Raw genomic sequence first — 24548 nt, forward strand, 5'->3', positions numbered from 1 at the left:
TTCATGTTACTGATTATTTGCTCTTAGGAACTGGGTAAAGTGCAGACAGCAGGGAGGCAGCCAGTGCCAAGCTGCTATATAAGGAGGCCTTGTGTATACAGCGCCGGTTATTATCAGGCCGGAGTGATCACAGTTGGGGTGAATGCTTAGTGATGGCTGTCAGGAGCAGAGTGGAGTGGGATGTTGGGGTGATTAGCAGATAATGGCTGCCAGGACTCTTCCAGCAGAGCAGCTGCTTACTGACAGCTATAAACCCCTGCAGGAGAGACAAAGCACTAACAAATCTGGAGACTCTACAGAAAAGCATCTTATAGCTGTATTCAAGAGTGACTCCATCATAGTCATCATACTGAATGTGGAGTCATAGAGAACAAACATATTACACATCCTGTATAATACTCCAGAGCTGCACTCACTATTCTGCTGGTACAGTCACTGTGTACAGACATTACATTACTTATCCTGTACTGATCCTGAGTTACATCCTGTATTATACTCCAGAGCTGCGCTCACTACTCTGCTGGTACAGTCACTGTGTACATACATTACATTACTTATCCTGTATTATACTCCAGAGCTGCACTCACTATTCTGCTGGTGCAGTCACTGTGTACATACATTACATTACTTATCCTGTACTGATCCTGAGTTACATCCTGTATTATACTCCAGAGCTGCGCTCACTATTCTGCTGGTACAGTCACTGTGTACATACATTACATTACTTATCCTGTATTATACTCCAGAGCTGCGCTCACTATTCTGCTGGTGCAGTCACTGTGTACATACATTACATTACTTATCCTGTACTGATCCTGAGTTACATCCTGTATTATACTCCAGAGCTGCGCTCACTATTCTGCTGGTACAGTCAGTGTACATACATTACTTATCCTGTACTGATCCTGAGTTACATCCTGTATTATACTCCAGAGCTGCACTCACTATTCTGCTGGTACAGTCACTGTGTACATACATTACATTACTTCTCCTGTATTATACTCCAGAGCTGCGCTCACTATTCTGCTGGTACAGTCACTGTGTACAGACATTACATTACTTATCCTGTACTGATCCTGAGTTACATCCTGTATTATACTCCAGAGCTGCGCTCACTATTCTGCTGGTACAGTCACTGTGTACAGACATTACATTACTTATCCTGTACTGATCCTGAGTTACATCCTGTATTATACTCCAGAGCTGCACTCACTATTCTGCTGGTACAGTCACTGTGTACATACATTACATTACTTATCCTGTACTGATCCTGAGTTATATCCTGTATTATACTCCAGAGCTGCACTCACTATTCTGCTGGTACAGTCACTGTGTACATACATTACATTACTTATCCTGTACTGATCCTGAGTTACATCCTGTATTATACTCCAGAGCTGCACTCACTATTCTGCTGGTACAGTCACTGTGTACATACATTACATTACTTATCCTGTACTGATCCTGAGTTACATCCTGTATTATACTCCAGAGCTGCACTCACTATTCTGCTGGTGCAGTCACTGTGTACATACATTACATTACTTATCCTGTACTGATCCTGAGTTACATCCTGTATTATACTCTTTTCTTTTGGTAGAGTTGGAAGGGACCTCAAGGGCCATCGAGTCCAACCCCCTGCGAGTGCAAGTCTTCCTAAATCATCCCAGCTATATGTTTATCCAGAGCTGCGCTCACTATTCTGGTGCAGTCACTGTGCACATACATTACTTACACCCTGTATTGTACAATACTCCAGAGCTGCACTCACTATTCTATATATAGTCATTGTGAAGTTAATACAATAATACAATAGCTGTGTGACCTATAAGAATGCCATCTTAAAGCTTTACACCCTGTACTTACCGCTATCCTCCTGGGGATGGCGATATCCTCATGTTTCTTCAGCTCCTCAAATGTCTTGAGCTCCAGATTGGCCTGTTCATACTGATCCCAAATTTCATTCAGCTGTTTAATAAGCCCCATGGCTCGGGACTGGTAGCCGCCTAGCAGAATCTTCAACTTTTTCTCCATCTTTGCCGCTCTTTTGGCTTCTGCAGTCATGTGACCTCTGTTTATCTGAAAGAAAAGCACAACCATAAATTCTGGATAGATATAGGTAGATGTTTTCCCACCTTTGTTTGCTTACGTTTTCCTGTATAGATAAGGAAAAAAAGTTGCAAAAATAAAGCCGTCCATGTCAGGGAAAAAAACCTGAATATAAAGAAAAGCTTTTAGCACTCAAAACCGCATGTAATAAAAAAAAAAAAAAAAAAAAAAAAAACTGAAAGAGTGACCGGTCCTGAACTAGGGAAAATAGCCCAGTACTGAAGTGGTTAACATAAACAGCACAAACTAAGCGCCCTCTAGTGGTAGCTGCTGGGAGCAAACGTTATCATTTGACTTCTACACAGCAAAGATTTCCTCTTATAGATATAGCTCTTATACACTGGAGAGATATTAAAGGGGTTGTCCAGGATAAGGCCTAGGGAAGTGGGGGGGAAAAAAAAAACCCCAAAAACTCAAAACTCACCCACATGCACACCTCAAAGCGCGGTCTGGTCCTTCTGCCGGAAGAAGACATTGCAGCAGTAGACCCCACCGCACGTAACCGCCAAGGCCACTGATCACCTGTGACGTCCCCAGGTCCTTTCTTTAGGCCACTCATCATGTGACCGCTGAGGCCAATCAGTGCCCTAAGGAAATGGACCCGAAACGTCACAGTTGCCGAGGACTTCTGCTCTACCCCATCCACTTGAATGGGACTGAGCTGTAATTTCAAATACAGCCACTAGACTATGGATGGCGCTGTAAAGTAGTGAAAAGGCCGCAGTGCAAACCTGAATACTGCGCACACTTCCAATAGATGATCGGTGGGGTGTCAATATGTCGCACCCTCACGGATCCTAAGTCATCAGTATCTCAGCCTCAGCAAACCCCTTTAAGAGTCTCCTAGCAGTCCTGCAGAGATGGAGGATGTGCAGATAAGCGGCCTGTGTTCTCTGTGCCGTCTCTAGTGCCAGGTTTCTCAATGCTGCCAAGCCTACAATCCTTCCAGATACCCTGCCAGGTCCGGAGCATTACCATGTCAGGGTTGCGTCTCGCCATCCAGAATAAGACACGGATGATTGGAGGGAATAATAGGGAGCACAGTCAGACATGTTCCTTGTGCACTTCGCTGGCACGACTAGAGATACACAGCGGATCAATGCCACATGTTCTACGCAACGCGGCCCGAAACCGCTCGATCGACTATAGTCAATCTACAGCAAGAGTCAGTCAGCTTTAGCAATAGGGCTATTGTGCAACTACAAGTCTCAGCATGCTGCATTCACTTCTTTGGAAGTTCTGTCAACAGAAGTGAGTGAAAAATAAAAATAAAAAAGATCATGCACAAAAAAAAAAAATCATCATGACTTATAGCAAAGTTGCTTCAATATTTATGCACGGACATAAAAAAGTGAAAAGAAGGTGAAATGAGATCAGCGCTGCTCTACTGTATAGGTCAGCCGCCCACAACTGAAACAAAAGGCGGCAGAACAGAACACGTAAAACTTCTCCAAAGAGAACAAAAATCGCCAAAATGAAAAGGTTTGATATTAGTGAAGTTGTGAAGAACATCACTGCCATCTACTGGCAGCTCCGTGGTATGAACATTCACCGCTACTTGTACTTGCGCTTGGATCTGGGATACAGAGCGACACTGGTACATGTGATTGTAGGTAACACTACAGATTCATGTGACGTAACGCTGAGGTTTCACTTGTGATGAAGGACGGCCCATAACCTTGTATACCATAGTGAAACATGGAGAGGACTTTGCAGTGACCCCCCCCCCCACACACTTACCTCCAGCCTTTTCTCCAGAGACTCTATTCTGTCCTTCTTACTGGCCAGGTTGGCTCGGGTATACCGTCCTTGTCCGGGTAGGTAGAGCACCTGACTGTAACACTCCTCCCACACCTGGTTGTAGGCGTCCAGGGACAGGTCACCGTGGCCCATACCTTGCTTCACCACTTCCATCTCCTGCTGAAGTAGCTCCTCCGCCTGGACAAACAATGAAGGACAGGATTATAGCATTATCTATATACCATGTCTGTTTAATAGTAACCACAGACTAAGCCCCTTGCAGACGACCGTATTACTAGTGTGTGCGCTATCCGGCAGCACGCTAACCCGTTCCTATGAGCCCGTGCACATAACTGTGAGTGAATAACACAGGGGCCAACAGTCCAGGCCACAAAATATGAAACGGGTCCGATTCCTGTCCGATGTTGTGGCCCTGCTTCCCCTCCAGCTCCTATCCATTTAACCCCTTAAGGACCAGGCCATTTTTTTGGTTTCGCATTTTCGTTTTTCCCTCCTCACATTTCAAGGGCAATAACTTTTTCATTTTGCAGTTCACAGAGTGGCAGGATGGCTTATTGTTTGCGGGACAAATCGTACTTTGTAATGGCGCCATTCAATAGGCTGTGCAAGGTACTGGGAAGCTGGAAAAAAAATTCGGAATGAGGTGCAATTGGAGAAAAAATGCATTTGCGCCATTTTCATATGGGTTTCATTTTTACAGCGTTCACTGTTTGGTACAAATGACAAGTTACCTGTGTTCTACGTGTCAGTACGAACACGGTGATACCAAAGTTAGAGTATTTGTAATGTTTTGATACTTTTTCAAAAATGAAAAATTTTGCAAAATAGAAAAAAAAATTGTGTCGTCCTGTTCTGACAACTGTAACTTTTTCATATTTCCATGTATGGAACTGAGTGCGGTGTCTTTTTATGCGGGACAAGATGACGTTTCTATTTATACCATTTGGGGAAAGATCTGATGGTTTGATCACTTTTTAATCAATTTTTTATAGGAAGCAAAGTGTTGAAAACTTATATTTTTTCAATACTTTTAAACACTTTTTTTTTTTCTTTTACATTTATGATGAGACCCCTTAGGTACCTTGAAACCTAGGGGGTCTGATCGCTCGTACTATGCATACTACAGTATTGCAGTAAATAGCAAAATCACAGCACTTCTATTAGAGGCTGCCTCTGGCATCGTGCAATAGAACCAATGCTATGACAGGCCTGGAAGCCTTCAATAGGCTTCCGGCTGTCATAGCACCCAATCGCCGCCCTCTGGTGACGTTCAGGAGGGCGGCGATCGGCGGAAAATGGCGGCACCCGTGCCGCCTGCACAGTTTACACGCTGCGGTCGCATTTGACTGCAGTTTGTAAAGGGTTAACAGCAGCGATCGGTGCGGGCACCGACCACTGCTGTTAGCAGCAGGTCCTGGCTGTATTATACAGCCGGCATCTGCCCTGTATGGAGCGAGCTCAGCTCCTGAGCTCTCTCCATACATCCCCATGCGACCCATGACGTAATACTACATCAAAGGTCGCTAAGGGGTTAATAAAAGGAGCCACGGAAGCACGGCCAGCACACGGGAGACATCCGCATGTCCCTTGTGCCGTTCATTCACAGTACACGGTTAGTACATGGTCGTGTGCAACCGGCTTAATATCTAGGACAAGAACTACCTGTGCCGCTACACTGGATACAATTGTTGAGGTTTGCAGATGGGAATAGTAACAGTGATTTTAGGAACGAGGCTGAAAATCTGTGTGTGAAAGCTTTCACACCGTGCATGGGATGTTAGAACGTCAAACAGGCATAGAGCGGGGTGTCATGGTGCCAAGTCTGTGTCAGTGGGCATCTGGAGAGCGGCGTCGATGTATTTCCATGATAGACGGAAACCTTTGAAGATTCCCAGGCTCGTCATTATTGTTCTACTATTACAATATGCCATAGGCAGTGTGTAAGAGTCAATGGATTTTACAATATACTACAAGTACATCCTGCACCACGGGGCGGGGGGAAGCGCCATACATAAAAATGCAATGAAAAAAAAAAAATAGATTTATCAGGATATACTGACTCAAAAGAATTAGGGCTAGTTCACACGTGAACTGCCCGCACGGGTTTTGACACAGAGAGAGCCGCGGCGAGCCGCATCTCTCTCTTGTTAAAACCCGCCCGCCGCGACCATCGCTGTCGCGGCTTAACCCTCTGCTGTCGGCTCAAATGAATGAGCCGACATAGGAGGGAGCTGCCGGGGGCGGAAGCCGCGCGGCTGAGCCTGCGCGGCTTCCGTCTGAAGAAAGGACATGTCCTTTCTTTTCTCCGCTAGCGGCAGCCCGGCGGTCTCCATAGACCACCATTATAAGGGGAGGTTTTGGACGCGAAATCCGCTGTCAAAAACCTCCCCTTATACTCACGTGTGAACTAGCCCTTAAAATTTTTTGTTACAAATACATTTTTGTTTATTTTTGTTACAAATAAATTTGATATTACTATGGTGTGTTACGACGTAGCAATATCAAATTCATATAGTTTTTGTTGTGCAAAATAAACGTAACGTCATTTCTGCTGCACAGTGAACGCCGTAAAAAGACAGAATTCAAAATGGCATAAACGCAGTTTTTTTTTCTAATTCTACCCAGTTCTGATTTTCTTCCCAGCGCACCATTTAGAATATGAAACTGCGCCATTATGAAGTACGATTTGTCTTGCAAAAGGTAAGCCCTACATTGCTGTGTGAATGAAAAAGATAAGGCTATTGGAAGGCGAGTGGGGAGGAGTGACCCGATTGATGATCTTATGTTCAGGATGGCTGAGGGTCTCACCAAAGGCACCACCATGATCAGCGGTCCACGGCAGCCCCCGGAGCTGGGATGATCCAGCCAGAATCGGGTTCAGATTACGTCAGGGATCACTTCACCTCCTGCCCTGCAAACCCTTCTTACACCATTATGTAGATACTTACATGCTTGAGATCATCTTCTGAATACTTTTCATAGGGGTTATGCTCCAGATACGCCACATGTTCTGCATTGGTGGCGGCCGAGCTGGGAGTTTTCCCTTTCTTACTCCCTAAGTTATCTCCGAATGGGTGATGCAGGGAGTCGTAGTGCAGCATGGTGATCATCTCCTTCTTGATCATTTCTTCGCTCTTCTGCAGGTCAGTGAGAGGCGGCTCCACATTCACAGGCCTCAAGATTGTCTCATTTACCTGACGACAGACAAGGATCTCAGTATCGTGCGAGTACACAACAAAACCCGGATTTTTTTTTTCTTTCACGTCTGTACCCCCCAAAAAATTTGCCATAATTTTTGCCCAAAATCTGGTGTGAATGACATCAGCGACAAACTGGCAGCTTATTTATGAGGCATACGATCTGCCGGCTCCAGCGCTATAAAGACTGGCATGAGTAATGTTAGTCTTTATAAATCTTCTCCGATGTCCAGGCCTCATAGGATGTGCAATGGTGAGCAGAGGTACTACAGCGCGGTCCCATAAACTTTAAAGAGGACCTGTCACCACTCCAAGCCTGTGCAGCTTTCTGCCCCATGTTATAGATGCAGCTGCACAGACTCTGGTGCACTCTAAATTATGTCTGTAGCCCCCCTCGTTTTGGAGCTCTGAGCCCCATTAATTCTGGCGTATGTTAATTAAGGGCTTCACTGTCAGACGGGCGTTTCTGACAATGAAGAAAGCAGCTACGTCAGTCTAACACTGTCCAACTAGCAGTGCACAGTGTCGGAGCTGCTTCTGCTGTGTGATCTCGGGAGTTCTCGTGACATCAGGCAGTCCTCTCTTCACAGGGCTGCACAGAAGACCCGGAGAGGCGATCCAGGCCGAGTATTGAAGTGGATGAAGGAGAACTTCACTGACATTGCTACAGGTAAGTAAAGAAACCTGTAAGCAATGAGCATAAGTGCCCTGTACACCCTGTGGAGCTAGGTCTAGTCCCTATACAACAAGCATTAACCCCTATAGCCCCTAGGCAACAAGAGGTATCCCCCTATAGAGGGGTTAATGTTAGTTGCATAGGGAGTCGTTATAGCCATTATAGGTTAATGCTTGTTGCCTAGGGGCTATAGGGGTTAATGCTCTTTGTATAGGGGGATACTGCTCGTTGCATATGGACTATAAGGGTTAATGCTAGTTGCCTAGGGACTATAAGGGTTAATGCTAGTTGCCTAGGGGCTATAAGGGTTAATGCTCGTTGTATAGGGGCTAGACCTAGGTCCACAGGGTGTACTGGACACTTACGCTCATTGCTTAGGGGTTTCTTTACTTACCTGTAGCCAGCTGCACAGGCTTGGAGTGGTGAAAGGTCCTCTTTAATGGAGCAATGCTGCAGTACCTAAACCCACCTGTACACTTTGCACATTAAGTGAGCGGCGCGGCTCCCGGCATGTAAGCATTACATGGAGTTGTGCTGCCCTGTAACAGGTGATTTATGGGAGTTCTGGTCGGACCACCACAGATCTTATATTGATGGCCTATCTATATTACAAAGTAAAATAACCTGTTTAAAAGGGTAAAGTTATGTAGAGAAGTCATCAATATATAAATGCTACAAAAGAAAATCTGGAAAAAAAAAAAGATAAATATATTGGCAGCTTACTTCCGAGGGCCTTGGTAAACCTTTTTGCACGGCTTTATGTCTCTGCTTCAGTTCCTTTGCCCGTTGTGCGTCTCTAACGGCCTAAAAATACAAAGAAAACAAAGTCATCCACTGGGTGCCCCATGTCACTTGGAAAACCCCAAAAAAGCAAAAACCTATTTGCACTGATGACTAACTCAAAGACATCAATCATGGGCGGGGTCCGAAAAGCGTATTGGCTGCCAGTCAGCTGTCTGAAGAAGCTGAAATGTTCTGGCGAGCGCTGCAGCCTCTCCAATACTTGCCTGGCACAGCGCTGAACGTTTGTTTGGTGTCTGTGCTCAGTCCTACTTGAATGGGACTGAGCTGTGGTCAAAGCTATGTGACTGATTAACGCAGCTTGTGAAGCGGCAGCAGCATTGCCTTTTCAAACAGTTGATGCCAGACCCCACTGATCCTAAAATCATGAGCTATCCTAAGGACAGACTACCCCTTTAACATGGCGGCTTTCTTCCATATACAGTGTCACAAGAGTCCACTGAAGTAAATGGAGCTGAGATGGAATACGACACAAGCCATGGAAGGTGAGGATGAACAGAAGACTAGAGGTTGGTGAGGCCCCCCCATGATCTTACATTCCTATGCCATAGAGTCCCCTGATATGTATTCCTGACATTTGTGACACACAGATAATACCTGCTTGCGCGCCTCCACATCCGCGGCGTCCTCTATGAAGGAATCTTCCTGGTCTCGCTCCTCCAGTTCTCGCTCAGCGTTTTCTGGCAAGACGATCTCAAAGTCATTTTTGGGAGCTGGCAGGGACATTAGTCCAAGACGTAGCTGCTCTCGAGACTCCCTTTCCTGCAGGTGGCACAGTACAAGAACTATATGAGATATATACCCCTGTAGCATCCCATTCACGAGGCTCCTACAACGCACGATGGTCTTGTCCCTATAAATCCTGTAGTGTGTTATTTACCATGTGTTTTATATAGGTGGGATCGTTGTAATCCACGGATCCGTCCTCGGGATTGATGTTCAGCTTGTCACGCAGCGGTGTACGCCCGGGGGTGGCTCCAATAACTGGTTTGGGGGTCATGCCTCCGCGTGGGGTTAGTCCTTCTGAACTTTGAGATGGGGTTCTAGGAAAGAGAAGGGTAAGATGGACAATAGGAATTACAGCTACTAACACAATCTCTTCCCCTTTAGTCCCAGAATTCACTCTCGGTGAGAAAAGTACAGGTATGGCTGAGTGCGGCAACCAGGGACGGGAATGATTTATCACCGAGGGTTTCTGATGCCACAGCGGACCAGTTGCCTGCCCGGCCACCTGCAATCTAACCCCTTTAAGAACCAGGACAACGTACTATTTTTTTTGGTCTACCCTTGGATAAAATTTATTTTGTTTTGGACGAGATGGATCGAGGAGCTGTTTTTTGCAGGACATGTTGTATTTCCCAGCTTTAACTTTTTGGGCTTTGTATACATTAGTTTTATTTTTATTAACCCTGCTTTACGCAGTAGACAACCGGCGCTAATGTCTCCGACCGGTCCCTGGACCGATTGGATGCATTAACTCCTCCGACGCCGTGGTCAAAGGCGTCGGAGGTGCCATTTTTCCGGAGCTGCCATTTTGCCAGTGATCGCCAGCGCCTGGAGCAAGCTCCAGGTCCGACGTCACGTTTCCATGACAGCCGGGAGCCTTGTAAAGGTTCCCGGCTGGTCTGCATTCACTTTCTTTTGCATGCTGGTCTATGCAGCCTGCAAAAAAAATGATGATTTTTTTGCAATGCATTGCATTAGTGATCAGACCCCCTGGGGTTCAAGACCTAGGTCTAAAACGCAAAAAAATAAAGTAAAAAAAAAAATTATATTTTTTTTCTAAAGTATTAAAAATTCAAATCACCCCCCTTTCCCTAGAACACATATAAAAGTAGTTAAATGCTGTGAAACACATACATGTTAGGTATCCCTGCGTCCGAAATCGCCCGCTCTACAAATCTATAAAAATATTTTTCCTGTATGGTAAACGCTGTAGCGGGAAAAATAGTCAAAAGTGCCAAACCGCCGTTTTTTCACTGTTTTGATTCTGATAAAAATTTGAATAAAAAGTGATCAAAGCAATAACATTTCCTGAAAATGGTAGAACTAAAAAGTACACCCGGCCCCGCAAAAAAAAGACACCCTATGCATCCCCGTACACTGACATATAAAAAAAAGTTACGGCTGTCAGAATATGACGACTTTTAGAAAAAAAATTTTTTTAACAGTTTTGGATTTTTTTAAGGGGTTAAAATGTAAATAAAACCATATAAATTTGGTATCCCCGGAATCGTACCGAAACACAGAATACAGGGGACAGGTCATTTTGGCTGCACAGTGAACGCCGTAAAACCGAAGACCGTAAGAAAGTCGCAGAAATGCATTTTTTTCTTCAAATTCACCCCATTCTGAATTTTTTCCCTGCTTCCCAGTACATTATATAGAATAATTAATGGTAGCATCATGAAGAAAAATTTGTCCCGCAAAAATTAAGACCTCATATGGCTCTGGGAGCGGAGAAATAAAAAAAGTTATGGGGTTTAGAAGGAGGGGAGTCAAAAAAATGCCATCGGCGGGAAGGGGTTAATTAAATTTTTGGTAAAGAGAAAAAAAAAAAAAAAAATCACTGACCTAAATGAAGAGTATATATTTAATGTACAGACTGTTAAGCCCCATTCACACAGGGCAAGAGGGGGCAGATTTTGGCACAGAATCCACATCATAATCCGCCCCCTCACAATGGTGGTCTATGTAGTCCGCTAGCGGCATGCTGCCCTTTCTTCAGGCGTGACAGCACCCTCCGGACTAGGCCCATTCATTTTGGCCTAATCCGGAACGGGAAGCCGTGCACTGCACAGGCATCAGGTCGCGGCAGCTGTGACGGAATATGTACACACGGAGTTGCGTGTGAACTAGCCCTCATGCACACAGGAATACTACATATTTGGGCGTTATTTCTACTGTTTGTCCGAAAAATTTTGGCTAGGAGGGAATTTTTGGTCCCATATAGGGATTTTAATTGTACATTTTACTTTACACGCTCCAATCTGATCGGTGTAACGATTAAGGGCAAGATTCGTCCTGGGGTTTCATTAAGACCACACATGTCCAAAATGGAACGGCCATTATTATACTCTGCAGTCCCCTGAGTATAATTATTGGAGTGCGTGCTGCTGTATGCCGCTATAGAATACTCTGCTCCAGCCTCACATGCTGCTTTACTCCATATAATGGTGGTTTACCTGAATGGGGTGGACAGCACAGTATTGGGAGTCTGGACCACTTGTCTCTGCGGCGTGACACCGGAGAAGTCACTCTCGTGCAGAGGGGTGTTGAGCCCACCCTTTAAAGGGGTGTCCACGTTTGTAAGTGCCATCAGGTTCTGCGCTTCCTGAAAATACACAAAGCGTTAACATTAAAGAGGTTATTTCATGTCGCAGCAAACACAAGGCCGTAGCGCTGGTACCAAACTACAACTCCCAGCATAGCAGGACCCTGATGGTTTCTATACACCGCCATGGTTGTCATATTCTGTTACCTGCAGTATGCGGTCCTGAGCCGCCGGTGTTTTTGGCGTTCTGAGGGCGATGCTGTTATTGGCGACATTATATTCAGATAGTAAGGTGCTGGATGCAGAATTGGTGATTCCGGATTCCTCCGCCGTCTGCCGGGCTATCTCGCTGGCTTGGCCGATCTTCACCACTTCTTCTAACTCTGCATCAGAGATCTAAAGGGGGAAAAGAGAAGATTATTAATAGAAGCTCCAATTAGATGGATTATACGGTCAGTTAATGTCCATATTGTAGAGAGGTCACGATACCTGAATTTGGACTGCCAATATTTAGTATAGCATCACAATTACACAATACCAAACCGCTAAATTCAATGGGTGCATGTGAGCAAGGTATTACCTTAATGTGAGGTATAGGATGGGGTTACTTATTAATATGACGCTCATAGAGGCTTAATATTGATACTATAATGTGAGGCCCATGGAGTTAAAGGGGTTGTCCCATCACAAGGATCCTATCTATACTGCTTGATAATGTAGATGTAAGACTTTTCCTAAATACACTGCTTCAGCAAAACTGCTTTGTTTGTCCACTGTCTTACTTTAGTCATTTTTTTTTTTTTTTTTTTACACATCCCTTGACTTATCTGGTCATAAGTCAAGTGATGTATCTGCTGCTCTGAGGGAGGAGGGGCTAAGTGCACGGGAGCAAGCCTGGAGGGGGGGGGGGGGGGTAGTTTACCCTTTGGGGGGAAGGGGCCGCCAATACAGACTGTGCCGGCGTCTACACTCCCCGGCATCCGCCTCTCTATTACGGGGTGTAGACACCGGCACAGATGCCTGCAACATCGCTATGTGCCTGCCCTGCATGAAGCCAGCAGCGGCAGAAGCGATGCTGCTATTCCAGAGGGGAGGGGGAGGCGGAGGAGCGGAATAACAGGAGCTCCTGCCGCTGCTGGCTTCATGCAGGGCAGGCACATAGCGATGTTGCAGGCATCTGTGCCGGCGTCTACACTCCCCGGCATCCGCTGTAACTATTACAGCGGATGCCGGGTCTGTAGTCGCACTGTGAAGGCTACCCTGGTCTCACTAGCTATGAGCCCGCACGCAGGGCCAGCGGCATCTCGCCGCTGGCTTTGCATATGTAACCCCGCCCACCAATGACGCAACAAAGCCGGAAGACAGAAAAATTTTCAGCAACGAAGACTGGTGAGTATGCGACGTGGGAATACCCCTTTAAGTAACCCAAAGTAGTAGTTAAAATCATCAAAATTGGGTTAATGAGAGAAGAATATGAGAGGGTTAATAACTATTAATGTGAAGCCTAAGTCAACCTTATCATGTGCCTCATATTATAGTAAGTGACCCCATCAAGTACTTCTGTAATGGGTAGAACTGGCTTAATTAGTGGGGTAGATGATTGGGATAATTACCATTAATATCACGCACATGGATATACCAAATAGCCCCAAATGTCTCATAATAATAAATAGACCCGACTCCATCTCTTCCCTCATCTAATGTTACCATTGGAGTTAATAGCATCCATGACTGGGCTAAGTTGTGATACCAAGCACAGCCGCCATACAAATGTACAGAACCTGGTAAGAACCGAAGAGGATAAAGCCTTTTCAAAACAGCTGATCGGCTGGGGGTCTGGGTAAGTCATCATTACTCCTAGAAAACCCCTTTAACACCCACCTGGGACTACCAGTTGTAGAGCCAGATAACAGGTCACACATCCCACTGCGTAGATCGCACACATTACTCTGACTGATACTAGTTCTAGTAGTGCGCTTGTAAGTGTGATACATTGCTGGTGCCGCTCACACTGCTTGTCTTCCCTCTGCTCACCAGGGGCAGGATCATTGGTGGCAGTGGGGAAAGCACAGCCGACAGCACACAAGGCTTGGGGCACTGAACAGAGGACATGGCAGACACCCGTAGTACGCTTGCATTGTTCTTTGGTGTGGAGGGTTAAATTGTTTAATCCAGCACACTGCAGAGCCTGTGTGTCAATGGGATGTGTGACCGGCTACTAAATGCAGTTTAGTATTGATGATGGATGGCTTGCTTTGCAGCATTGGAGTTCTAGTTTTGAATCTGACTTATACAGTATATGTTGGTGCTATACAATATAAAATCACAGTATCAAAATAGCATCCATGCATCCTTACTAGAGATGAGCGAACAGTGTTCGATCGAATTGGTGTTCTATCGAATATCAGGCCGTTCGAGGTATTCAATTACAATTGAATACCACGAGGCAAACTCACTAAAAATTCGTATCCCCTCCCACCTTCACGGGCGCTTTTTTTTTTCACCAATAACTGCACAGGGGAGGTGGGACAGGAACTACAACAACGGAGGCAGTGAGAAAAAATAAATAAATAAATATCGGAAAAAGTAATTGGCGGCCGAAATCAGGTGACCTCCAATTTATACGAATAGTCGATTTCAGATCCGGGACATATGAGACTGTGAACTATGTGACTGTAAGACAGGGACAGATGTACAGGCAGGGTTAGCTAGGGATTACCTTTATTTAGGGGGGAATGTCACTCACCCAGCTCTTTGGGGCTCTATCTGGTCGGGATCCCTGTCAGCTTGCGATATGCGCAAGCTGACCTTTTCCCATAGGAATGCATTGACCAGCGTTGATTGGCCGAATGCCATGTAGCAGAGCTGAGTGTGTGCTGAGCTCTGCTACACCAGAGACTGCTGTGGACTGATCTTAGACTCCGCCTCCTCCGGCAGAACCAGCGTTGATTGGCAGAATGCTGTACTCTGTATGGCATTCGGCCAATCAACGCTGGTCAATGCATTCCTATGGGAAAAAGTCAGCTCCCGCATATCGCAAGCTGACAGGGATCCCGACGAGATAGTGGGGTAATACAGGGATTTGGGCGTGTTAGATGCCCCCAGGCATGCTTCCCCTGCTGTCCCAGTTGCATTTTAGAGGTGTTGGCATCATTTCCTGGGGTGTGATAGTGGACTTGGTGACTCTCCTGAGTCAAAGTGTGGCTTCCCCTGAAACAAAGCATTTTCCCCCATAGACTATAATGGGGTTCGATATTCGTTCGAATAGTCGAATTTTGAGGGGCTATTCGAAACGAATATCAAATCTCGAATATGTCACTGTTCGCTCATCTCTAATCCTTACTCCATTCAGTAAATGTCAATGAAAGTGTACTGAGCATATGGTGCTCCCTGGTGGACACATTCTGCAGAGAGAAGGGCAACATGGTGGCTCAGTGGTTAGCACTGCAGTGCTGGAGTCCTAGGTTTGAATCCTACCAAGGACAACATCTGCAAGGAGTTTGTATGTTCTCCCCGTGTTTGCATGGATTTCCTCCCATACTCCAAAGACATACTGATAGGGAAATATGGAGCTCACAATCTACATTCAAAAAAAAAAATTCTGCAGAGGGAAAATGGAAGTAAATTTCTGAACACAAAGAGTGATATCGCCTGACTCACTGGAGAAGTTCCGTATAATCCACAACTAAAGGGGTTGTCTGAGACCCAGGCATAATAGATACTGATAAGGCTAGCCACAGTAAAGGTTACCCGGTATCAGATTGATGAGTAGTCTGATACCCAAACCCTGCAACAATCAGCTAATTTAGCTACCAGAAGATATATACCAAGGGAAATGGCTCTTATTTAAGTGAAAAGGAGCAGAGCAGACATTTCCGGGTGGCCCCACTATGCTGTAGGAGCCAATATCCATATACAATATCTGGCGCTGCCCAATGTAGCAGAGGTGCCGGGAGAATTGCAGCTCTGCTCCCATTCACCTGAATGACTTTCGGCAGCCAAATCAACCAACGTACGAGTCCATGTGTCAGACCCCCACTGATCTGATACGTATGCCTATGCCGTGGCAAGGTCATCAGCATCCATTTTGCCTGGGTCTTGGACAACCCCTTTAATAAAGTGGGATTCCAACCACTGGAAAGTGTGTTAGGTCATGTCATTGCTCCAAACTAAACAGCTGGTGGTAGGTGAGAGGAGAAGCGGACATTACACACACTGCTGTGCCTATGAGAAGTACAGAAGACAATGTGCAATGACTGTTTCTATAACTCCCATATACACTAACATGCCCAACCTGCTTACAGTCTCCTTTCCAGGTCACCTCCAGCTGTTTTGCTTGACAAAATGGAGGTCTCAGGGTCGAGTCTGCCCAATAGGCTTGAACAGATCCCCATTCCAGAGGAGGAAACGCTACAGGTTGGTTTCCTACCAATGCACGGGGCACAGATTTATTTTACAATTACAATACAATCAGCCACATACAGACCTGAGGTGAAGGCAGGACTAACTTGCTTCTTTTCTTAGTCAGCTCGGACACCCCGCCAGTGGTTTGGAGGATCGCCGCCGGCAGGTCTGACTCCTTTTTCCGCTTTATATTCTGCTTGTCCTTCTTTCTGTCTTTTGCTTCTTTTTCACTGGCAACAACATAATGAAATTACTGGGACGACCAGACAACACCCGCTCATTGGCTTTGTCTCCAGAAACCAAGTTTGTGAAGGGACAATCTCTGTGTGTCCCCTGACACTTGTCATAGACGACTGCTAAAGGCTTTTGCTGAGACTTAAATACTGGTGACCTATCCTTAACCCTTTCACTGCCAAGCACGTAAGCTCTACGTCCTCCCAAGGTGGCACTTCAGTAGCGGAGGACGTAGTTACTACGTCCTCCCTACTAATGCTGATATCTCTGGACTGCATCAGCATATCTTGATGCTTTAAAATGCATTTTAAAGAAGAGAATCTCATCTTTAAAATGATAACAAGAACGTTATGATTGAACTTACAGTTTTGGAGCGATTATGAACGGACATTTCCATGCAGACAGAAGAGATGCAAAACCTGCCCTCACATACTGACCACGGACAGGATAGAGATACCAAACTCTAACAGGGAATATCAAATCCCAGGTACGTTCACCTGTAACACACCTAATGTAGTGTATTTTATAATGTGCACCAAATGTCCCACTGAAAATCTGTATGTTGGAGAGACCGGACAGCAGCTTAGAATGCGGATGAATTCACATCGCCATACAATTATAGAACGAAGAATGGACCTTCCCGTATCAAAACATTTCTGCAATGAGGATCATAATATCACCGATCACATGAAAGTTTTGTTTTTAAGAGGGAATTTTAAATCGAGGAAAGAGAGAAGGATTTTTGAGTACAAACTTATGACCCTGCTTCAAACACTGGAGAAGGGGTTAAATCTGTCACATGGTTTTATGGCATCTTACAGAAATCACTGACCTGAGACCCTGAGAACTGATAAGAACCTGTAAGTGTTTACATTGTTTCTACCAATTACTTATAGCCCTCTTCCCCCTCCTCCTAGAATTCTATCCCTATGTGTACTTTTGTACATAAATCTGCTCCTTCAGAAATGGTTTTTATATTTACTTGAGAGAGGAGCCAAGAGTTCCGAAACATTGTAATCTGTCATCATTATTAGTTACCCAATAAAAAGGTATCAACTACTGAAGACTATCAAGTTTTTTTTTTTTTTTTTACATTTTTGTCTAGACAACCCCTTTAACTCCACTGGGGGCTGAACCCATGACACCCCCACTGATCAGCTGTCAGAAGCGTAGACACTCATCCCCTATCTATGGGGTAGAAGATAACTGTCTTATCACTGTGGTCTCGGACATCGAGGCACCCAGTGATCAGGAGGACAGGGGACTGAAAGTCCCCTCTAAGGACACCTTGTGAATAGCAAGTACACTGGCGCTTCATTCATTCATTTCTATGGGGCTGCTGGGTCTGTAATCTCAAGCTGTTCCTGAAGCTCCATAGAACTGGACGAAATGTTGGTCATGTAAGCACACTAGCACTCAATTCACAAGGAGGTCTTAGGAGGAACGAAAGTCCTCTGTCCTCCAGATCACCGTAAGACACTGTTTTTGGGAATCTAGTAATCACATACTTATCCTATGTCCTTGTGCATAGGTGATAAGTGTCCATAAGAAGACAACCCCTCTACCAAACTAGGTGACCCTGCCATACACACGCAACTTCAGCCAACCACGTCCAAAAAACTCTGGACAAGCGACGTGGTCAAACAATTTAATACTTATCTTAGAAATGGTTGCCCTGGTCACGTCACAACTTTGCTGTAGTAGTGACAATAAATGGGATAGTTAAATCGTTATTCAACAAAAACGCAGCCTATTTAGGATACGGCGATATCACCCATCACATGATCAAAGATCACCAGGTCGCAATGTATGGGTGCATTCACACTACGTAACGCCAGCGTGTATCACAGCCGTACACGCCGGCGTTACAGCAGGGCTGCCGAACACTTCCCATTCATTTCTATGGGAGCGGGGATACGAGCGCTCCCCATAGAAATGAATGGGCTGCTTCTTTCACTGCGAGCAGTCCCATTGAAGTGAATGGGAAGTGCCGGCGTGTACGGCACGGCATGAGCAGAGCTAGCCGTATACGCCGGCACTTCCCATTCACTTCAATGGGACTGCTCGCAGTGAAAGAAGCAGCCCATTCATTTCTATGGGGAGCGCTCGCATGCCGGCTCCCATAGAAATGAATGGGAAGTGTTCGGCAGCCCTGCTGTAACGCCGGCGTGTACGGCTGTGATACACGCTGGCGTTACGTAGTGTGAATGCACCCTAACTGCTTCCTAAGTTATTGAATGGAGTCACACGGCGACCATGAAGCAGCGTGCAATGTTTGTACAACTACAAGTCTCGGTAGCACCACCCTCAGGGTCACAATCTGACGCCATTAACAGTCAAGGAACCATAGCGCCACCTGGTGATATTTGGTTGTACAACAGGAGTTCCGGCCAAAGTTGCCATGTAGCCTCAGACTTAGGCAAACCTGACGTTGGAAGTTTTCTTGTCCCGATCATTCTTCCATTTTGGTGAAAAGAGCAGCAAAAAAAAACGCATGGCTCTCTAAGGTTACATTTAGTCAAAACCAGGAGAGTATTAAAAACTTGACCTATGAACTTTGTAGGTGCTTGTAGCTTTCTTTAAGATTAACAGAAGTGTGTCTGCACATGGGTTTGACACCCCCCTCCAATAATGTGACTCTTACATCTTACGTTGGAGTGACTTCAGGCTAAAACAACTTGGTTTGGTCACATCCTAATTATTTGCGTGTGTAAATAGTAACATGGCGTCTTACGTCGATGAGTAACTTACGATCTGAGCTCCCCGTCCAGGTCTTGCTGACGCAGTTTTCTGAAGTCGGCGTTCAGTGCGTCATAGTTTTCCTCGGAGGTGTCATAAAAGCCCGGGGCCGGTTTCTTCTCAAATGGGATCTCAGCGTTATAATCGACGCCGCGCTTCTTCTTCCTCTTCTTTTGTATCTCAATCCCTGCCGCTCGAAGCTCTCGCCTCTTCTGAAGAGCCGCCAAACGCCTTAAAGTAAAGAGAGAGCGCAAAGGTTATGTTCCTTCTTGCTTTCTTGTTGCAAAGTCAGAACTGAAATTGAGTTTCAAGGAGATGGCCACAGGCAGGTTAACCCCAGGGGGACTAGTAGAGCGTGTGGACCCATGCCAGTTCAAAACTGTAGTCCATGACAGCCACACATTGGGATAGGTCATCAGTATCTGATCGCTGGGGGTCCTACACCCGAGGCCCACCCCCTCTCAGTTGTTTTGAATGGCACTGGATACAGAAAAGGAAACATAAGGCTCCATTTGACATATGATGCAGAGGTACTGCAGATCCTGCACCGTCTCCTGTATAGGTTCTGGTACCTAGATGTAACCAAAACAGCTCATCAGTGCAGGATCCAGGCGTCAGACCCGCATGGATCAGATACTGATTGCCCATAGCCAAGTTATACAGTAGGATACCTGCTAGGTACATAGCGCTATATGCCTCACAGACCTGGCTTCCTCCAGCTGCTTCTCTCTTGCTTTCCTCTTGGCCTTCTTACCCTGGGTGTTAGCAAGACGAGCTCTGGCTTCAGATAACATCTCGAGCTCATCTGAAATAAGAGACATCGCATTATAAGGGGTCAAAAAAAAGTCACAGAAGGCAGAAAAATTAACCCTAGTTATCCAGAACTAAAGAGCTGTAGCAGTGTCATGGCACTGTCCATCCCTGCACGTATACGCCAGCTGATATACCTTCATCCATGTCCACAGGGTCAGGCCTGGCAGGTTTGGTCTCTGGATTCGGATCGATTTCTCCAGGTTTCAGCTTCCGCGGGTCATCAGCTGCCTCCTCTTCATTGTCTCTTTGAGCTGCTTTATCTCTGAGAGGGGAAAGAACATATTTAAGCAGGGTATTCCCACCTTGGGAGAGGAGCGGGGACATGCACACAAAGGCCTCTGCTTTCACTTGTATGGAAGGTGCCCCCCTTACAAGTCAATGGAGAGACTTGTGCATTAAAACACGTGCACACAGGCTCCTGGCCTGTGCAGGTAACAGAGTGGCACTTACAGCAAGTACTCGTAGTGCTCCAGACACTGGGCGGCCGTCCTGCCAATAATGGGGGCGATTGTTCTCCATTGAGTGGGCATTAGCTTGGCCAAATGCAGCAGCTTCTCTTCCTCCTCACGTGACCATTCTGTCTTCTTAATACTGGGGTCCAGCCATTCGTACCTATTAAGAAAAAGAAGAGTACAGCAGTCAGGACACTGGCCGGTGGTATTTCAGGTCAGATAAGCAGCATTATGGACGCCAAGTGAAGAGGATGTGTCTGTGTTCCATAGACTTCTATGGGTTTGCAGGCACTTCTGGAGATCACAGTCCTGGCACCCCCATAGAAGTGAATGCAGCTCTGGTAGTCTATTCACAATGAGGCTTTAGGAAGACTTGATCCCCATCCTCCTGACCAATGCGGGACCCAATTAGGCCCCTAGTGATCGAATACTTATCCCCCTGTCCTGTGGATAGAGAAAAAGTGTCCAAGGCGACACAACTCCTTTACAGATTATGCCGCTGAAGAGAAGTGTGCACGTTACCATCGGGCTTTGCACTGTTTGGCGGACTTCCTGTGCAGTAAAGACGCGATACGAGACCACTGGTTTTTGCCATATTTCATCACCGCCGCCTTGAGGATTTCATCCTAAAAAAAATAAAATAAAAAATAAATAAATGAAGCAAATGTGTAAAATGAACAGATGTGAAGGGGTCCTAAATGGTGTAAATGCCGCAGTGTGCCTGAGGCGTTTCACAGTCACAGAAAAGTGGATGAGATTCTAGCGAACCCCATTTTGCGGTAAATATGCGCTGTGGACATGTGGTTTTAGAAATCACAGCGTGTCAATTATACCTATGGCAACACCGGCAGTTTCCCTATAGCTGTGTTGGTGAACCCATGGCACAGGACAGGATTCCTAGTTAGTGAGTGATCACTTCTTTCAGTTGTATGTGCAAATGCATAGCTGAAAGCAGTCCATGTAGAACGCAGGTCCGTGGCGTACACTGACTGAAGAGCGCGACCTCTGCCCTGACGCAGGCGCCATGAGGTAAGTCATCAGCACCTGTGCTCAGAAGAAGGAGGACGTTCTTCGTGGGACTGCGGTCATACTAAGTAGCATACTTGGGAGGCCTACTGTGGAGTATATAATACTGTGCGGGGGCTCCTGTGGAGCATACTACACTGTTGTAGTTCTAAGTACCCCTTAGAACTATGTGAGCGAAGTTCTTCATTTCGGAAGAAAAGAAGTTGAAGGCGGAGAAGAGCCAGGACCGGAGTTCGTCGCTGGAAGAAGAGAGAAGAGGAAGGCATGCCAGAAGATGACGTCGGGCAGTGCACGCTAAGTATGATTTACAGGTATGTTTTTATAGTTTTATTTTAAAACGGGGGGGGGGGGATGTTAAAATAAGTTCAGCGGTGCCTAAATAGTCTTTTTAAAGGCTATTCAGGCATATGTGGGGCTCATACAGCAATACAGCATAACTATGCTGATAGAGCCCCTTTAAGGTTAAATTCCCGTGTTGACACTTTGCGATAATTTTGTGGGTTCTGGGTTGCAGTTTGGGCACTCAGTCTCTAAAAGGTTTGCCATCACTGCCCTATAGGTATAACTTAAGCAGAGGAAACCTCAGCAAACATTCTGTGCAAAGAACTGCAGGAAGAACCTGGATGAACTAATGCCACAGTTTTTCACGTTTTTTTTTTTTTTTCTGCTGCGGGGCACCATGTGGGTCCACTGAATCCCCCAGAGATACTGGGGCAGTTAGTTTCAGCACTGATATTCCTCCACTGTCAGAAGGGCGAGTCCAAAAGCCTTGTGTCATTGTCTGTAAGGCCTGGCCCTTCTGACAGTGGAGGAATATCAGAGCTGACACTAATGACACTATTCTTGTCAATTTTGCTGCCTGTGCTCCTTAATGAAAGGTATCACGGAGATCACGGATTGCACACGGATGTCATTCATGTGTCATTTTGTCACAAACCCGTATATGTACATGTTAGTCTAAAGCAGTGTTCAGACCTTGCATTGTGCTTGTTAGAACATGAGGTGCTGCTGATGAACCACAAGAGCCAGAAGACTGACAATCTCAGCACTGAGACTATAGGAAGGTCAGACGGGCATAACAGAGAGGCATACATAAAGAGGCATAGGGTAACCAGTGGACAAGAACTACAAGTCCCAGCATGCTCCTAGATTACATCCTATGCTGCAGTAAGAGAACTACAAGTCCCAGCATGCTCCTAGATTACATCCTATGCTCAGGTAAGAGAACTACAAGTCCCAGCATGCTCCTAGATTACATCCTATGCTCAGGTAAGAGAACTACAAGTCCCAGCATGCTCCTAGATTACATCCTATGCTGCAGTAAAAGAACTACAAGTCCCAGCATGCTCCTAGATTACATCCTATGCTGCAGTAAGAGAACTACAAGTCCCAGCATGCTCCTAGATTACATCCTATGCTCAGGTAAGAGAACTACAAGTCCCAGCATGCTCCTAGATTACATCCTATGCTGCAGTAAGAGAACTACAAGTCCCAGCATGCTCCTAGATTACATCCTATGCTGCAGTAAGAGAACTACAAGTCCCAGCATGCTCCTAGATTACATCCTATGCTCAGGTAAGAGAACTACAAGTCCCAGCATGCTCCTAGAAGACACCCTATGCTGCAGTAAGAGAACTACAAGTCCCAGCATGCTCCTAGAATACATCCTATGCTGCAGTAAGAGAACTACAAGTCCCAGCATGCTCCTAGAAGACACCCTATGCTGCAGTAAGAGAACTACAAGTCCCAGCATGCTCCTAGATTACATCCTATGCTCAGGTAAGAGAACTACAAGTCCCAGCATGCTCCTAGAATACATCCTATGCTGCAGTAAGAGAACTACAAGTCCCAGCATGCTCCTAGAAGACACCCTATGCTGCAGTAAGAGAACTACAAGTCCCAGCATGCTCCTAGAAGACACCCTATGCTGCAGTAAGAGAACTACAAGTCCCAGCATGCTCCTAGATTACATCCTATGCTCAGGTAAGAGAACTACAAGTCCCAGCATGCTCCTAGAAGACACCCTATGCTGCAGTAAGAGAACTACAAGTCCCAGCATGCTCCTAGAATACATCCTATGCTGCAGTAAGAGAACTACAAGTCCCAGCATGCTCCTAGAAGACACCCTATGCTGCAGTAAGAGAACTACAAGTCCCAGCATGCTCCTAGAAGACACCCTATGCTGCAGTAAGAGAACTACAAGTCCCAGCATGCTCCTAGAATACATCCTATGCTGCAGTAAGAGAACTACAAGTCCCAGCATGCTCCTAGATTACATCCTATGCTGCAGTAAGAGAACTACAAGTCCCAGCATGCTCCTAGAAGACACCCTATGCTGCAGTAAGAGAACTACAAGTCCCAGCATGCTCCTAGATTACATCCTATGCTGCAGTAAGAGAACTACAAGTCCCAGCATGCTCCTAGAATACATCCTATGCTCAGGTATGAGAACTACAAGTCCCAGCATGCTCCTAGAATACATCCTATGCTGCAGTAAGAGAACTACAAGTCCCAGCATGCTCCTAGAATACATCCTATGCTGCAGTAAGAGAACTACAAGTCCCAGCACTGTTATGTATCCGCAGCTGCCGTGTGTCCGCTCCGGAGCGCCCTCAGGCCGCAGGGCTCGGGCACTGGCAGCATGGCCGCCTCCGCTGCCCGCTCTCCTCACCTCCGTGTTCCTCCACACCCCTCCCTTTATCATTATACGCGGCATGGCTGCGGTGCGCGGGCTCAGTCACAGGGAGAATCGCTCGGTAATCCGGTCACACCGGGAACACGCCGACACGGCGGCCGCTTGTTGTGGTTGGCGGTGACGCGCTGTGCCAGAGCGCCCCGGGAGTAGAGCGTCATGTGATCAGACTGTCATCCGCACAGCGACCCCTGCTGGCCGGAGGACGGAAGTGCTGGTGCAGGTTCCATCTACAGTAACAGGAGTCTGATTGTGCTGTCACATATGGCGCATAAAATAAACCAACAACTGTGCACCAAAAGGTGTCATAGGGATGTATGGAAATGTACTGCAAGTTTCCTCCCAGCTCCAGACATTTTTTTTTTTTAAT

At 46.1% G+C, this 24548-nt stretch overlaps 1 protein-coding gene across 1 annotated transcript in view; it reads right to left on the reverse strand.

Annotated features, from left to right (window-relative positions):
* The window catches only part of CDC5L (cell division cycle 5 like), a 28243-nt gene extending 3950 nt beyond the window's left edge, over positions 1-24293 (reverse strand). The window contains exons 1-15 of the mRNA XM_075269220.1: positions 24158-24293; positions 20983-21086; positions 20459-20620; positions 20143-20270; positions 19901-20000; positions 19208-19426; positions 16305-16452; positions 12026-12214; positions 11730-11878; positions 9425-9587; positions 9142-9306; positions 8467-8547; positions 6819-7064; positions 3850-4047; positions 1867-2079 (exon numbers count right to left, since the gene is read on the reverse strand). Of these exons, the coding sequence (XP_075125321.1) occupies positions 1867-2079; positions 3850-4047; positions 6819-7064; positions 8467-8547; positions 9142-9306; positions 9425-9587; positions 11730-11878; positions 12026-12214; positions 16305-16452; positions 19208-19426; positions 19901-20000; positions 20143-20270; positions 20459-20620; positions 20983-21086; positions 24158-24202 (2310 nt within the window). The 5' untranslated portion in view covers positions 24203-24293. The remainder of the gene's footprint in view (positions 1-1866; positions 2080-3849; positions 4048-6818; positions 7065-8466; positions 8548-9141; positions 9307-9424; positions 9588-11729; positions 11879-12025; positions 12215-16304; positions 16453-19207; positions 19427-19900; positions 20001-20142; positions 20271-20458; positions 20621-20982; positions 21087-24157) is intronic.
* Positions 24294-24548: the final 255 nt, after the last annotated feature.

This window comes from Leptodactylus fuscus, chromosome 3 (assembly GCF_031893055.1).
Source record: "Leptodactylus fuscus isolate aLepFus1 chromosome 3, aLepFus1.hap2, whole genome shotgun sequence".
NCBI lineage: Eukaryota > Metazoa > Chordata > Amphibia > Anura > Leptodactylidae > Leptodactylus > Leptodactylus fuscus.